This window comes from Vicia villosa, unplaced genomic scaffold (genome assembly GCF_029867415.1).
Source record: "Vicia villosa cultivar HV-30 ecotype Madison, WI unplaced genomic scaffold, Vvil1.0 ctg.000316F_1_1_1, whole genome shotgun sequence".
NCBI lineage: Eukaryota > Viridiplantae > Streptophyta > Magnoliopsida > Fabales > Fabaceae > Vicia > Vicia villosa.
The window spans coordinates 380593-398414 of NW_026705137.1; the positions used below are offsets into that span (position 1 = coordinate 380593).

At 33.4% G+C, this 17822-nt stretch overlaps 1 protein-coding gene across 1 annotated transcript; it reads right to left on the bottom strand.

Annotated features, from left to right (window-relative positions):
• Positions 1 to 3761: 3761 nt before the first annotated feature.
• On the bottom strand, positions 3762 to 8399 carry LOC131626647 (VAN3-binding protein-like). Its single transcript, XM_058897481.1, has 7 exons — positions 8001 to 8399; positions 7792 to 7902; positions 6395 to 6839; positions 5344 to 5601; positions 5065 to 5114; positions 4756 to 4813; positions 3762 to 4489 (listed from the first exon to the last, which is right to left on the bottom strand). Exons 1-7 carry the CDS (start codon positions 8331 to 8333, stop codon positions 4272 to 4274), a joined length of 1473 nt encoding a protein of 490 aa, XP_058753464.1. The 5' UTR covers positions 8334 to 8399; the 3' UTR covers positions 3762 to 4271.
• Positions 8400 to 17822: the final 9423 nt, after the last annotated feature.

A 17822-nucleotide genomic window follows, 5' to 3' on the forward strand; every position in this document is an offset into this window, starting at 1 on the left:
ATGGATTCAATGTTGGCATTTACACTTTTAATTATCATGTTGTTCCATTTTTAAAGGCTAGCCTATCTTCAACCTATTTCTGACAAGATCAAATTCAATTTGAGTGCTTGAAAGGCTTCTCTTCTTTCTCTTGCTGGAAGAGTTGAACTAGTCAAAGAGTCATTTAGGGCATGTTGATTTACTTTTTCCGTGTCTATTACTGGCATACCAGCCTCCTCAATATCATTGTCAAATGGATAAGGAATTTCATGTAGGCAACTAATATTAATAGTAGGAAAATTTTTATTGTGGCTTGACAAAAGGTTTGTATTCTTACTCTTGAAGGAATTTTGGGTATTAGATTCCTCAAAGACATCAATGAAACCAAAATGATTAAGTTTGGGGTGAGATATGATTAGTTCTCAAACCAAATGGTCTTGCTTTATTAGACCTAGAATCATTATGAAAATGTATTTTATTTAATACCGCATTCACTACTCTTTTAGAGGAGGAACTAAGAGAAATTTTTTCAGATATGAATGATAACTCTAGATGGTTTCTTGATGATGGGAGTTCTATTATTTTTAGTTTGATAAATGATTAGGGGTTTCTCTTTCTAATGACTCTAGTATCGTCCCCAATACTAAGGTGAGAAATTTCATATTCAATTATCAGTGATAAATTATCACTTCTATTATGCACATCATTCCTAGTCTTTGTAAATTGCTAAACAAAATAATTACTCCTAAGGTTAAATATTTTACAAACTTGTTTGACTTCATAGTTTGGATGACTCTCTCAATTTTAAAAAAGCTTATAAATTTCAAAGGTCTCTTGGTCAAATGTTTCCTTAGACCAAATAATTTCGCATAAAGATATCTTATCGTCTAAGTCTATCACTATAAGGAGACTATTTTAGAATAAATTACCTACTTAAGACAACTTGTGCTCTATAGGTTGTGCCATTGTTTCCAAATGTGATCTTTGTGATACTAGCCATGAATCATCTTTGCATCTTATATGCTTATGTACTTTTGTTGGCTACAAGATATCATTGTCATCCTTATTGACACAATTTCTATACACTATTATCTCATCTCTTATGACAAATCTTGGTTTGGCAAATGCAAACTTGTCATCTATACTCATTATAAATATATTTAACACTGCTAAGTTTTGTAGGAACAATTTCATATTTCAAGAGAAAAAATATATATTAGACATTTGATATTAAATCTATTATATCTAACATCTCCCTAAATGGAAATTATACAAACATTCATGTTTCTCCTAACATGGTATAATTTACGAAGATTCATTCTCTTAAGTTTCGTAAGATCAAAGAGATTTTGTGGCACCCTCCACAGGTACGGATTTTTTTGTCATCCCTATCCTCGAGCTCTTCAAAATAAATTGAGGAATATGATGTTATCTTTTTGTTAGCTGGATATTTTCGATGTGTTTTATGATCAGGTAAATAGTTGAATAAAATAAAAGTTGAAGTAACTTAAAGCTAGTTTTTTGACGTTTAGTTCAACAGATCTATATATGGTAGATTTGTTTCGACATATAAGCTTGCAAAAGGTTGATTAAAGTTCCTATAGATACAATCATGATGAGAGACTTAGTGAAATATTAAGTGAATTGATGATGAGTTCGACCAGAAGAAGGATGACTTAAAATCAGGCTAAATAAATGTTTTTTAGCATTATCAACTGGCGAAGAACATGTGGAAACGAGTTAGAGACAAGATGCATGCAGATGAAAACATGTTGATTTCTGAAGAAATGTCTGTTTAAAAGACAGATATTTTAATTTAGTGTAAATAGGGGGTTCTAACAATAGGATCCGTGCGTTCAATTGTATACAAACTCATATTACTCAAGTATCTATAAAGGAGGAGACTCTAAGATCTTTAGCAGCGACGATGCCAAGCGAAAGTTCACAACTTATATGAATAGTAGGGAGATTTTTTCTAAAAGGGATTTTTCTTTGGAATTCGATCATGAAACCCTAGAGCTACCGGCTAGCATTTAACCTTTGTAACATAATAAAATATATTATATTTTACTCCTCAGGTTTATTCCTATCATATGTTAACTTTTTATCCAAACACAAAGCAATTTTAACTTAATTAATTAATTAATTTTGAATATTTTTGTTGATATACTTGTAGTTGTAGTTATTTTGATTCATTGTATGCTGATGTAAGAGACTGTTTTTGTTGTATTTGACAGTGCCAAAGTTGTTGTTGACGACACAAATTGATAGAATACTGCTCGTGTCGGTAACAAAAACAAATTACCATGATGAAGTGGTGTATTTTTGTGAGAAATGCAGCAAGCATGTTCTCAATGCTCTCAAATTTTCACCAAGACAAGTAGTACGTTACCATCCCATATTCATGCATTTTGTATATATTAATGTACAGTTTTTTTTATTTAAAAGTTTTTTATTTTCAAATTAATTTTTAATCTATCTTACATTTTAAATTAATTTCTTTAAAATTATATTTTGGCCACTAAAAGACAGGAACAAATAGTGTTCTCCCTCCTTTTCAAATGGCTTGGATGCTCATGTGGTATTTTCTTTATTCTTATTTAATTTAATGAATAAGAAAAATTACAAAATTATTATTTTTTAATTATAAAAATAATTATGATATATTTTAAAACATTGTTTAAATGAAACTCTTATAGAACTAGGAATTAGTTAAATAATAAATGTCTAACATTTTAATGACCCAGACTGCTTTTCGGGATGATCGACTGATCCCACAAACCAACACGGGTCTTTTCAGCATGCTTTGACCTCACTCGCACGCTAAGTCAAGCACGCTTAACTGTGGAGTTCTTATTGAACGGACTCCCGAAAAGAAGATGCATCTTATTGGTATAGGTAGTACCCATCAATCCTTATAAGTCTTTCTTCAACCATGCAGTCCCATACCTGCACGGTTTTTCAGCATGCTTTGACCTCACTCGCACGCCAAGTCAAACACGCTTAACTGTGGAGTTCTTATTAAACGGGCTCCCGAAAAGAAGATGCATCTTGTTGGTATAGGTAGTACCCATCAATCCTTATAAGCCTTTCTTCAACCATGCAGTCCCATACCTGCACGGCTTTAGGATCCTCTCATTCCGATGTGGCGACCACCCTAGCCCCAATTGGCCCCAGGTGTTTCATGCGGTGCAACCACCCCTCGCCTTCGTTGGCCTCGGGTGTTACAAACATATAATTTTAGTGGAACAGATGAATTTTATATAATTAAGAGTGTGTTGCTTGAACTTTATTTATATACTTTAAAAAAAGTTGATAAGTAGGTACTGCGTGTATTTGGATAACAACAAATGGACATTTAAAGATGTTTGAAGGTTTATGGTAGGGTTAGATGAGTGTTAAATATGACGGATAACTCTTGGTTTCAATTGATAGGAACCATATAACAACCAAATATCTCTTTTTATATCATATGTCTCTTTTGAAACAAAAACCAGACATAGTTTGAGGTGGTTTCTTATACCATCTCATTGAGGGCATTGAAACTGTATTACATGTTTTGATTGATGGATGAGTTTGTCGAAATACCAACTGCACTATAATTTTAATGCAACTCTAAAGTTTAGCATTCCTTTAAAATGATTTTCTCATTATATAAAAAGCATTGTTACATGAGTGTATCAAAACAACTTAAAAATCAATTTCCAAAAGGAAAAACAAAAGTAATTTATATGATAGTTAACTAACATAAAACTGCTTTACAGTTCTTACAAAAACTCTGAAAAAACTCACCATATTATTTTCCATCAAAAGCCTTACCCAAAAGCAAAAGTGGAACAATCCATATCAATGATTTGCTATACCTCATAAACCTTAAAAAACTAAACAATCCCTTGGGATCCAATAAAAAAAAACCCATATTAATAAACAAAAGCACAAAAAAATTCAGGTTGTCTTTTTCTTTTACATCACACACACTAACACTAAAATGTGACTCTTTTCCTTTTTCCTTTTGACTGCCAAGTCCAAGATACTCTTTTTCTTTCCATATCAATGAAAGCATAAAATAACAACTAAGCTTCACATTCTTCACTTTAGTTCACATTACTTTACTTTCACATTCAAAAAAATATTACTAATTTAATACCAAGATTAAAGACACTCACCTCTATCTTCTAGCATAATAAATAACTAAAACTTTAATTTACCCTTTTTACAAATGGATCAAAAGATTTATACCATGTTCATAGTTAACATAAAGCCCTATAACATAACATGTTGTTCATAGTTACTTAACATGTTCTGTTTTTGTTGTTCCTTTCAGCAGATATTGATAGAAGCCTTGAAACACCTTGTGTCCACACATCATACTCTCTTTGATTTCGGCACTCAAACTCGACAATTCCCCGCATTATCGTTTTCAAACCAAAGTAACGACGATTCTCACCACCTTCTAGCAAATGACGGCCCGACCAAGCTGGCATATCCTTGATAACTCCAACTACAACATCTACAAAAATTTCAAAAACATCAAATCAGATTAAACCTATATTAGGTCTTTCTCGTATCAACTCGTCAAAGATCGAACGTGGATGGATCTAACCATGATAAAAGAATGAGTGTGAAGGTGGTTTTGATTAAAGAAGAATCCTTTTGATTTTATTCAAACTTTAAAGAATAAAGAGAATAACTTTCACAAATCCCTATATGAAACAAGACCCACCTCCAAATCAGTTAAAGAGAAGGAGACAAAGACAAAAGTTAATGAAAACTCACTCTTTTTCTTTTTTGTGATGGTCCCAGCAACATGTCTACTCTTCATCTTGAGCATAACCTGAAACAAAAAGAGGTTCTAAAGAGTTAACACATTTTGCAGATTTCTAGGAAACAAAACCAAGTTGATCCCTTAACATCATCTCATCGTACTAAGAGCCATCACTTTAGTCACTTCTTTCCACTATCAGATTCAAACTCATCATTGAAATTCTTATAATTGATGGCCAAATAATTGGTCGTAGTCAAGACCAAGATCCAAAGTTGCATTACATAATTCAAATGAAAAGAAAAACACATTAATATATATACCTGATTTGTTCTGTTTATATAAACTGACACAATTTTCCAATGGAGTTCACCTGCAAACAATTATCAAATCAAATCACTTTCCAACCTTTAATCATAAAAAGAAACATAAATAAACATAGAACATCAACTTATAATGAGATCATAATTCATAAATAACATATAAAACAGAATTTCAACAGCTATACTATAAAACGCTAGAAACAAACACCGAACATGACACTGATTCACAGACACGTGTCAGACACCAGACAAATTTTTAATGTGAAGTGTTGATGATACCTGTGCGTGTGCGTTTGAGAAGCTCGCAACCTCTGGCTAGCAATTCTCTACTACAAATGCCTAAGAAATTATCTTCTGGTGCAAGTTCGCCACTGAAGCTACTATTGGAGCTGCCATTACTGCCACTACCCCCACCGCCATTAACATTTCCATTTCCATTACCATTACCTAACAAATTCTTTTCGACAGGAATTACAGCTGCAATATTCCAGACTTCTTTAAGGGCCCTTGCTTTTAATGTTGCAGCCCCACGCAAAGCTATACAGATTCAATCCATAAACACCATAAATTAATCAACAACTATAAACAATGCAATCACAATTTATTTTTGCTTTTTTAGTTGAGTCATTTACATGAGTTATTTAACCAACATTCAAACTTCCTATCATAACTGCCTAATGATAACATCAAAGAATCATAAATTCATGATGTAGATTAAAGTTTAAAAAAACGGCCGCCACAAAACAGGATCTGAAGGTGTCGATATCAATACTGTTATTCACCGTTTTTATGATAATGTACAAATTGTAATTAATTCACACCTCAACAAGTGTACCGATAAAAATCGCTAAAATCTTTACGCGATCACAACACAACTATGACAATTATTTTATATAAAAGCTTTTTTTTCTATGAATTAATTTAACCTTTCACCAAAATACAAAATTAACCAACATTTCAATGTTTTTTCATTTTTTTTTATTAGTTAAAAAATCATAACCTTTTAGTAAAGATCAAACACCAATCTATAGATAAATTTAAAAAAAAATATTCAGACAGATTTTTTTGACTAATAAATTATTCATATAGTTTGCTAATAAAAAATGAAAAATTGTATTAAAATATAATAAAAACATAAATAAAAGAAGGAGAAAAATAGACTATTTTTAAAATATCATTGATTTTGTCATACTAAAAATTGAAAAATAAAATCATTAGACATGATATTGTGGCTGAAAAAAAAATCATTTTGTAAATTATTTGCATGCCAAAAATAAATAAATAATTAAATAAAAAAATAGAAAAGGAAAAAAAGTAATGCGCCGCATACCCGTTGCCGCAGCCGCCGTCAACGTCATAATATCGCCGGCAGACCTGACGTTCACTGCGGAGCTAACCACCGAGGCAAGATGATCGCGTTCAGCCCCCATAGCCTCCGCTGCCTCAACACACTGAGCAGCCACCAACGTCGCAGCCGACGCAACCGCCATGTCTGTCTTCGCCATATGTTCATCTTTCCTGGCTCCCGACGAGGCAGCCGTCGCGGCAGCGATGGCAGCAACAGCCGCTGCAACACCAGCAACCGAAACCGCCGCGTGAAGTTGAGCATTGTGGGCCCTCGTTTCTTCCTTTTTCTTCTCCTTCCTCTCCTTCAACCACCTCCCCACCGTCTTTCCGCCGCCACCTCCACCGCCGCCGGTGCCGGAAACTCTGTATGGATTATTCAAGCTGGCAATAATGCTGTTGTTGTTGTGGTTGTTGCTCGAACGGTTATACTGCAGAGAAGAATCAATGTAATGGGCCATCATCAATTTTAAAAATTATTAAAAAATCTATTTTTTTTGTAATTAAAATTTGTGGGTGTTTTTGTACTATGTTTTCTTAAGGTAAAGTTGTTACTAGTTTCTGAGATTCTGAACAAAGTAACAAACTTTGGATTGGTAAGGGGTCCATTAGCAATAAATGGAATAAAAGAGGGAGACATTTTAATTTTTTTTTATTTCCTTAATTGCTAAACAAGGAATATAAGGGTAGTTTTGGTTGGTGCTGTACTGCTGTTAACCAATTTTAACAAAGTTGTGGCTAGTCTTGTAAATTTTGTTGCAATAGAAACAAATGAGTGAGTGGTTTTTATATAAAGAGTACAGTACCTATAAAAGAGGGTCTATAACTAAAATATGCATTTTAAAGGCTTAATGAACAATATTCATTTACAAGTTTTCTTATTTTAAAAAAGAGCCTAATAATTTAAAATTGAATCAACAATAAAATAAATAAGTGTGACAATAAGAGAGATCGTCGCAGATTCAAATTCATCTGAATATTTCAATCAGATGTGCCCACAGAACTATCAATTAAAGTGACTTAATTAAATCAAATTTAGTACTAGTAATTTAATTAAGGGGTGATAGAAAAAACAAAAACTGTGCAACAAAAACAAAAGTAATAAAAAACAAAAAACAATTTTTAAAAAAATTGAAGTTATGTTTGGTTGTTTGTTTGCATCGAAGAGAGGAAAAAACAAAAGCAGATTACTACTGATTGCTGTCTCCGGGTGTCATCCAATTTTCGTTTGTTGGTAACAGTGAAAGCTGAAAACTCTGTATAGTGAAGATCAGTGTTCGTGTTTTGTACCCATAATAAACTTTTGTGAAAAACAAAAAACCAAACAAACTTGTCTGTTAAGGTTTTTAATGTCGAATTGAAGCCACCAGTGAAATTAATTACCTTGAAATCATCCATCTCAGAAGGTGAAACTGGTGGGCTATCTGTTAGAGATCCATTCAAAGGTCCACTGCTATGTGATAATCTTCCTGAGGTTCTTGGAGATACCTCTTGCTGAAAACAATTCCAAAAACAACAAGAAGCAATGTTAAACAATGAAAAACAAGAACAAAGGAAAAAACATAATTTGATAGTACTATGTTGCTACATACAGAGTGTGACATGATACGATCTAGAACCATTTGAGAAGTTTCTGAGGAAGCAAAAGAAAAAGGGTTGCCAGAAAAAGTAACATTAGACTCGTCGATTTCTCCAGCGAAATCTTCAAGTATAGCAGCATTTGAAGAACCGTTTGAGAGTTTGTTTGGAGGAGGGAGTTGAGCTGGTGAGAGAGCTTTGGAGACTTCCATGGCGGAAGCACTCCATGAACGGGACAAGAATTCCATAGGGTCACGAGGTGTTTCGGGTTGTTTCATGTTGTTGTTGGAGTGAAATTGGTCGGGTCTCCATTGTTGTTGTGAATTGGATTTGTTTTGTTTTTCCATTTTGGGTTTGATGCGTAGAAGATGAAAGAGTGGTTTGGTTTGATTGTGGTTTTAATAGGAAAAGTGTGGGGAATGGGGAATTGTTTCTAACCGTTGATCTTTTTATTGGATTAATCTACGATTAATGTTTCTCACTTGTAAGAAAAGTACTCCCTATGTCTTTTTAACAATTGTCTCTATTAGAAGAAAGAAAAAGGAAAAAAATGAAATTTAAAATAATATTTACGAATTCTTTTAATAATCATATCTTTTAAAAAAATTATTAAAAAATTAAATAAGTTTTTGGTCCCTATAAATATTGCAGTTTTATTTTTAGTTCCTCCTAAGTTTTGACAACGGTTTTAGCTGATTTTGGTAACGGTTTTTTTTGTAAAAATTGTTGTCTACAGGCAGGGAGGGGTTAAAAATGAAAACTACAATATTTATAGGGACCAAAAACTTATTTAATCCTTTAAAAAAAATACTTTTTCAAAAAAATTATTTGTATAACCAAATTTTGAGGTGCCCTAAGTGTAGGCGTCACCTCCCATGGCGTTATAGTATAAAATTTTGCACATATATGACACCCCATGGCACTTATGTTGTAGAGTTTTGTGCATAGGAGTCATATAGGATGACTAATATGCGTTATTTCATTTTCTATAAATATACCCCATTCATCCACCATTACTTACACATTTTCTCACATTCTCTCTCATTTATTTCTCACATTTTCTCTCATTCACCTTTTTCTCACATTTTCATGGCATCTCCCTATTTTTAAGAGAAATGAACATATTTGTTTCTCTGTTGTGATAACCTAAAATGCTTGGGTTAAATCACTTTGCCCTCTCCATGTCCTCGTAGTCGAGGAATTCACTACTGGGATAATTTTAGTAGGCCTTAGGAAGAAAGATCCATGTGCAATGATATAAGCCAATTGACTCAACTCTTAGGATATATATATATATATATATATATTTATGAAGTCGTCCGAAATAAGCCAAGAAGCCTTTTAAAATAGGGAAGAAGTCGTCAAATAACCGCCCAATTGGGATCGGTTTGTCTAAGATGAGCCATCCACCCACCATATGTGGCTGATGAGATGTCTCGTTAATAACCAGCTAAAGGAATTAGTCATAGTGAAAACCGCTCCCCACTATCTAAGAGTCATGTTTTCCCACATTTTAAGCGATTGATCGAAAAGATAGAAAAACTGAAAACAGATCCTCTCTTGTTTTCTTCCTTCAGTTTCTATTTAGTTTCTATCCTGCTCTAGATTCAAGGGTTGTTGAGCAAGAAAAGAATAATTACCTAATAGAGAGATAGGCATGGAACATAATCTAATGGTCAGAATTATAGCTGAACAAAAGGCAGTAGAAGAAAAGTTGTAGAGGATCCATATCCATAAAAACTAGCATTCTAACCATCCAGTCCTGGCCTAAGAAGCCTACTATATATACCTCATTCCTTAGATAAAAAAAGGAAATAAGATCTTTATAGAGAAAACCATATATAGAGCTTATCACAACTATGTGTGAGCTAACAGTAAACACATTCAAATATCACAAACTCTAGACAAGCCTACAAGCAGAAATACCTCCTCATTATACTTCTTAGCAACTATATTATGTGAGATTTTTAAATTTTAAGTAAAAATAGTAAAAATTAATTTTATTAAAAACTAAATTCTAAGTAAAAATACAGTATAAATGAAGTTTATAGAAAAACCAAAAAAAAAAATCATGATCATATATTAAAAATATCAAATCAAGAAAATCATTTTCAAAAGCACCTAAATTTTTTTTAAAAACCCTAAAATACTCTATATCCAAATTACCTTCTTAAAAACCCTAAATTTTTTAGAAGGATCAAGTCCAATGAAATGGCAAGAGCACATTTTTGCTGCGTTTTCAAGAAATACTGCAGGAAAATAGAAATGTACAGACAAAAGTGCATCATCGCCTTTCATTTGCCGATATCCTTTTAGAGAACTCAATAAATAACACAATTAAGTTGGAACTTTTTTTCTTTTAATATAAGGTATTTTACTTTTTCTTTAAATAGAATTACTTTAAAAAATAAAGTCCGTCATGGGTTGGTAAAATGGTAAACAAATGTAATTACATTTACGTCTTTGTGGTTTATAAATTTAAATAAAAATAGTTTTAACATGAGTAACATCAAATTCTTTTGCTAACATTTTTAATTGATTCGTTCTCCTAATTTTTAGTTTTGTTGCCAACCTTTTTTAATTGGTTTAACTTTTTAATTTTGTGTTTGGGATCTTCTTTTATTTTTGAATGAAAAGAAATGAAATGAAAAGAAAAAGTGTAGAGGTGAAAAATGTGTGATGAAGTTAAGAAATGAATGAGATACTTGATATTTGTCTTTTCGGTAACAAGTGTGAGAGTAGAAGATGAGGGTTTGTTAAGAGAGACGCATGAGACATCATTGTCCTTTGAGCATTATCCGTACGGTACGATTCGGCTGAGACTGCGCCTAAATGTTACTCTCTCCCTCAATCTCATCATAAATATTTTCTTATGGCAATTTTGTTGTTGTTTAACTCAGATTTCGAAGAAAACGATTGTTGGTAATTTGAAGACATGTTAGGTGATAAATAAATTGTAGCAGGTTATTTTTATCCTTCAATATTTAATTTAAATTTAACTACAATTCATATTTTTAATGGCAAATATATATAGAGAGAACGACGACAATGGCGGATTATAGATTCCGACACGGTGAAGTGAAAAGATCTGCAAAGTTAGCACTATAATGTTCAAGTAGGTATGTGATGAAGAAAAGTAAATTCAAATTGTGTTTGAAATCTGTCATGAATTTGATGCAACTATTCTGTTATAATAATAATGCAAGTGTGAGTAATGTGGAAATAGTCTCACATTGAATAGGAATGTGGTGACTTGAACATTTATAAGTGGGAGAATCCACTCACCTATCACCTTAAGGTTTTGGGTGAATAAGTGGTGTGTCTCTCACAAAGGTGTCTAGTCTTACACAATGTACTAATGCTCCCTAGTGAAAAACTTCTCCAACAAATGATATCATAGCTTTTGGTTCGAGAAAGGGACCGACTAACTTGTATCGAAATGCTCTAGAAGAAGTGTCTCGTTGCCCAAGAAGAGGTAACAACAGTACAAGTATAAGTGGGGGAGTATTGTAGACTCACACTTGAGGGGGAGTGTTAGAATAATAATGCAAGTGCGAGTAAGTGGAGAAATAGTCCCACAATGGATAGGAATGTGGTGACTTGAGAATATTCAAGCCTATTCGTCGTCTTTTTTCTTTAGCATTTCATATTACTATATTTGCAAAGTTAGTGCAATACGAGCAAGAAATCACAGAAAACTGTTCATAAATCTCAGAAGAATACACAATCTTCTTGGATGGATCCTGCTTATTCTTCCACTATTTATGCTTTTACTAAAACAAGTGGTCTTGGCGATACTTTTACTAGAGTTGGTCTATCTTCCGACTGAGGAATCTTGAGTCCCTCGGACAATGAAAGAATATGTGACAAGTATGATGGTTGCAACACTCACTTTTATGAGTGCATTTTTTCAACCATGGACCTTCGTCTTCCCTTTACTGCTTTTAAGCTTGAGGTTCTGAAACACTTTGATATGGCTCATTTGGAGCTTCATCCTTTTTGTTCGGCATGCATGAAAATTTACCATTATTGGTGTGAGTACATGAAAGGACAACCTTGTGTGATTTTCTTCTTTCATCTCTTTAAATGTTGTCGCGATTCGCCATCTCGGACCAAGTAGGGGTAGAGGAATACTCTACTTTAAATCGATTGTTCACGACTTTAGACATCTTCCGGAGCTTCAGTATTTTGAGGAGCAGCTCTTTGCGGTATCCCCCGTAAGCCCCGAAGCTCACGCTTCAATTTCAAAAAGCCCGACTAGTTAAGTTTATCAACAATCTGGGATATATAGGGAGAGCGACCCTAGAAACTGGGGTTGATAAGAACTGTTTAAAGCGCCTTATTGACGTCCAATTTTAAATAAGAGCATGCTCTTGGGAGGAGAGAAAAACCATTTTTGGTAAGCTTCGGGTCTTTTCAGGGTTTATGGTATTTTTAACTTGCATGTCTTTGATGTGTATATTTTACTTCTGAATGTGTGTAGAATGCATGGGTAATGAGTAGGAGTTTCATTTTCTGAAGCGCAACATATGGCTAGTTAAGAACGATGTTGTTGTATAAAATCTACTGACTTTACCGAATGCCCCCGACCTAGCTGCTCGCCTTCTATTGGCAGGGTTTAGCTCTCATTCTGTTGAGGGTCTTCAACCTCCTCCTTTAGACGAGGACTGCATTTACTTAGATAACCTTTCTAGGCCCATTTTAAAGGAAGAATTGGGTACTTTGGTCCGGTATACCCTGATGTGCCTCGGCTACCTTATCCCTTGGTGCATCTAGTTATTAGAACACTTTATGGTCTGACTGGTATCACGCTGAAAAGAAACAGATAAAGGATATCATCTGCGGCGTGAAGCTTCAGCGAAGTAGGTACCTGCATGAAGCAAAGAAAACTTCTACCTCTATTTCTAGGGTGAAGGATGTTTTGCTCCTTTTGAAGCTCGTTGGTTCTCTTTTTGACCAGGTGGCTCAACTGGTGAGGGTCGTGATAATGAAGGACGACCAAGCTCTGTTTGTTTTTCGAAGCAGTTTAGGCCCTACTCACAAAGAATTGGATTCCTTGTGTTCTCAAAATTCTTCGTTGACCCAACAACTGGCTAACTTTATGAGTTCCACCCTTGAGGCAGTTTTATAGTTCTTTGGAAATGCTTTGGACCAAGTGGAACACTTTCACCACCCTTTAATACTTTCCAGGTGGAAAATATGGACAGATCCAGCCATCAAAGATAGGAAGACCGTTTCTCTGTGGAAGTAGGCCTATCGGGGCCCTTGTCCACTTTTTTTGTGGTTCTGTTTGACAATAGCTTGTAATATAAAAGTATATAAAAATACTTCTTGTATTGAATTAAATGTTTTTTGTTACCTTCTTGAGGTGTATTTGCTTGATCATGAGTGCAAGGCTCGGGATCTTTATGAACTTACAAGGTCTTCCCTCGTAGTTAATTGAAAGCCACTATTTTAAGGCGTTCTGCATGATCCTGAGTGTGTAGCTTTGGATCTCTATGAACTTATGAGTGAAGGTGCGAGAAACACGAGAAATAGGGGGTTTGAGTTGGGTTACACAAAATATAACCTTTTTGCAACTCAAAATACAAGGTTAACAAGTGAATAAAAATAAATGACACAATTATTTTACCCTGATTCAATGTTAACGAAGTTACTCCAGTCCATCCGCCAAGGTAATTTTGTCTTATCAACAAGAACTTAATCCATTATAACCAAACAGATTATATACAACCTTAATGACCGTAGCCAATGTCTTCTTGAGACTTCTGACAAACTTGAGTCTCCCAAGGTATCAACCATAATAAGCTAATGATCTACCATGCCGACAACTCCAACAAGTTCAGCTGATCCTTATCGTGAAACCACTATGATTGCATCCAAAAGTCTTCTCGAGGCTTCTGACTAACACTTAGTCCCCTAAGGCATCTATCAACCAACGTTGATTACAAGTGTGTATAGAGAGATGCTTCTAATAAGCAGATTACACAATGTTTAAGTACAACAACATAAGACTTTTGAAAGAAAGATATGAACAAAAGCTCCTTACTAAAATACAAAACTATACAAAGATTTTCTCAAAAGAGTTTGTATAGCACTTTGGTGTAGTTTTGTAGAACTGGTTCGTTGATTTCAAATTCTTCCAATGACTTCCTTTATAGATAAGGATAGATTCGTTGGAGGGTAGAATAGGAAATACAATGTACAGTTGTAAATTCTCCAACGGTCATGGTGGGAATGGTAGATAACAAGTACAGGTTGGACTGTCGTTACGCCACCCTGTAACAGTAGATGTCAGCGTTTATATTAGTACTTTTATGCTCACCACCACACGCAAGTCATCCTTAATCTTCTAAGCATTCTGAGGATTCTGATTGTATGTTAATTGAAGCATGTTGTAGATGATCAGAACTTGAGTCTTCCGAACCTATGTCTTTGAGTCTTCAGAACCTGTTCAGTAGAACCTTGTCTTCAGAGTCTTCAGCATTTTGTCTTCATAAGAGATGTCTTTAGATCTTCCAAACTTGTTCAGCATAACCTTGTCTTCAACATCTTTAGAACATGGAGCACAAAAGCAAAGCTTTAGAAGGCCTACAAACTTCCTTGCAAAGTCATGATCAGAAGATCTTGTATTAACGTTCCTTAGAACCGTTGCAGAAGTAGCATTCCAAAATCTTGACGTCCATTGTAACACAACACTAGTATTCTTCCAGAGTGTTGAGTTCAGAACCCAATGATGTCACATGCCTTCTAACCAAAGTCATAACATGCAAGGAAAAATCCATACACTAGAAAGAAACTGTTAGTGTATACAATTTTTCTTTAAGATAACATGTAAAGTTATCATAAAAAATTAAGCCCAGATGCAGAACCAATCTTTTTCATACAATGAGGTCTTCCCCCAAAGTTCATTGTACGTCAATGTGACGATGAGAAAGGGTATACACGTTTTAATTCTTTTTGGTACTTATTTTGAGGCGTTTTATATGATCTTAATGCATAGCTTTGGATCCTTACGAAATTACAAGGTATTCTCTAAGTCTATTGGACGTCACTGGGGCCTTTCCCGTCTAAAGGTCGATTCCCCTTCCCTCTACCAGATGAAAACATGGCCATAGGTAGACATGTAACCAACCCAACGAAGCATTTGGAGTGGCTAGCTGTCATACGGGGGAGGGTTGTTATTGCATGTGGGGAATTAATTGCTTTAGCTGGACATACAAAGAGTTTCCTACAACACCCTTAAATTTATGTGAGGGATTGATTGCTTTAGCCAGATGTAGAAAATGTTTCTGACAGCACCCCTGACGTATTAGTTATTTTATACTTAAGTGTTTTGTTACAATTTTCTAGAAACTTGTTGTAGTCTTTAAGGTCTATGTTACAATTTTCAATATTATCATGTTCCTTGATTAGTTTAGCATTTAATTTAAACAATTTCTTGTATAATAGCTTTACTACCTCAGATTCATCTTCTTCGTGAGAGAATTTCAAGCAAACTTTTTCATCTTCTTTGTTGGAAGAAGATTCTTTGAAGACTCTACTAGAGGTTGATTCTGTGATATTTCTCCTTGAAGTTTAGCCTCTGAATATATTGCTCATTGAGACTTCATTCTCCTTTCTTATTTCAAAGATTCCACTAGATGAAACTTCTCCTCTTCTTGATGGAGTTTCTTGAAATTTCTGGTACATGCATAACACATGCTAACACACCTGTCTCACATGATATTAAGACAGATGTTACGACATCTGAGAACATATCAGACACATCGGACTGAAATTGATACTTAATTAAAATTTTCCAATGATAAATAACACATAGAAATGTTAACCCAGTTCAATGCAAACAACATATAATCTGGAGGTTACCAATCCAGGAAGGAAATCCACTATCAACAGTATTAGTTCAAAGCTAAACAGTCCCAGTTTACAACTTCTCGCCTAATCACTATCCAGTGCAACTTCTACCTAGAAATCGACATCTATATATGGGAAATTTCCATCCTTCTTCCTAAATCACCTCAGTGATATCTAACAGCCCCAATCCCAGTGACTGTATCAAGAACAACTCAATTTAGAAGATTATACTTCAAATACAAAATACTCAGTTTTGCTTAAAAGCTTCAATCAAGAACAATACTCAACTTAATGCCTAAAAGCTTAAGAGTGATAAAAAATAACTTGGCAAACAGTCAAGCAAAAAAAATAGTCTATCATACACTATCAAAAGATACGTGGGAAACTTGAGACACAAGAGACTCTCAAAACCTAAGCTTTCTAACGTTCCCCTAATTTTACAATTGTGAAACACTTGGTCATATTAGGTCTAGGGATCTCTTTAAGTTGTCTTCAGCAGTCTATGGGCTTCGAAACACTTTACTTGATCCATAAGCTGAAAGTTGCAACAAATCTGCAAAAAAATCTTTTTGAATCTTGAAAACAAATATTGTCTCAATCATCTAATTTTAGAAACTTTAATTCTGGTGGATATTTGATTTCTTTGTTCTAGATTAAATCTTCTTGATCTGCGTAAGTCACTGAGATATATCCAAAGGAAATATCAAAAAAATAAATTTAAAACAAATCAAATATGTCAAGATTTCAAACAACTTGTACTGATCTTTTGGTTCAGAATGTCACGACATGTTTTTAATGTAAGCTCATACTCAGTTGTATCAAGAGATCAAGATGCTATGACATCTCCCAAAATCATGGAGCTAACATTTCTCCTATGGATGTTGAATTTCCTAAGGATCGTTCAACCATCGAAATTGTACTTTCGAAGGAGAATGCTAGAGTTTATTCTTCTTCACAATAATTCTTTGATGAAGTTACTAGAGATTCTTGTAAGTTTGAACTAATGCCTCCATACTTTAATAGTTGAACCAGCTCATTCAGTTTCTCGATGATTTCTTCCTTTTTGAATTTTTCTTGAAAATCGTAAACATTCCCATCTATTAATTTAAGGGTTGGATCACTTTTTTTGTTCTAATTTGTAATTCGTATATATATATATATATATATATATATATATATATATATATATATATATATATATATATATATATATATATATATATATATATATATATATATATACACTACAAGAAAAAGGCTGTATAGCCACGTAATATAGTGACGTGAAAATCACGTGAGTAATAAAAGCTAGTTGCGACGTGAATATCACGTCTTTTGAATCATAAGGTAAATTGCATCTGTATTGATTTAGAACTCTGATTTATAGTCATCTGTATTTATATAATGTTAATTTCTGTATTTTTTTTTTTGGATTTTGAAGGGAGAAGAAGGAGAAGAAGTAGATTAGAGAAAACGTATGTTTTTTTCGAATTTTTTTTATTTGATTTTTGTTTAAATTTTTATAATTTAGGTCTGTTAGGTTTATTAGATTTTTATATGATATATTTATTATGAAAATTTTATTTTTATTTCTTATTTTGTTCATAAGCCAAACCATGATATACCCAAGACTAATTAAAACTATGAACCACCATATCCCAATTTGAGAAATCTTTTGTATGGAAGAAAAAGGTCTACTCCCTTCTAAGTTCATGATGTTCACTTCTTCTCTTTTGCTGTCATGCATATATAAAAATGTTGTATATATACACTACAAGTTTAAATAAAATATATATTATAAGTTTAAAAAATGAATATGTTATTTTTAACATTAGAAAATAGATTATTATATAACTTTAGAAAATAGTATATATATATATATATATATATATATATATATATATATATATATATATATATATATATATATATATATATATATATATATATATATATATATATATATATATATATATATA

Coding starts and splice junctions, on each gene's coding strand:
- LOC131626647 (XM_058897481.1), bottom strand. CDS start 8,333: ATGGAAAAACAAAACAAATCCAATTCACAACAACAATGGAGACCCGAC. Junction 7,903..8,000: donor ATCGTATCATGTCACACTCT/GTATGTAGCAAC, acceptor AATTGTTTTCAG/CAAGAGGTATCTCCAAGAAC. Junction 6,840..7,791: donor CTGAGATGGATGATTTCAAG/GTAATTAATTTC, acceptor TCTTCTCTGCAG/TATAACCGTTCGAGCAACAA.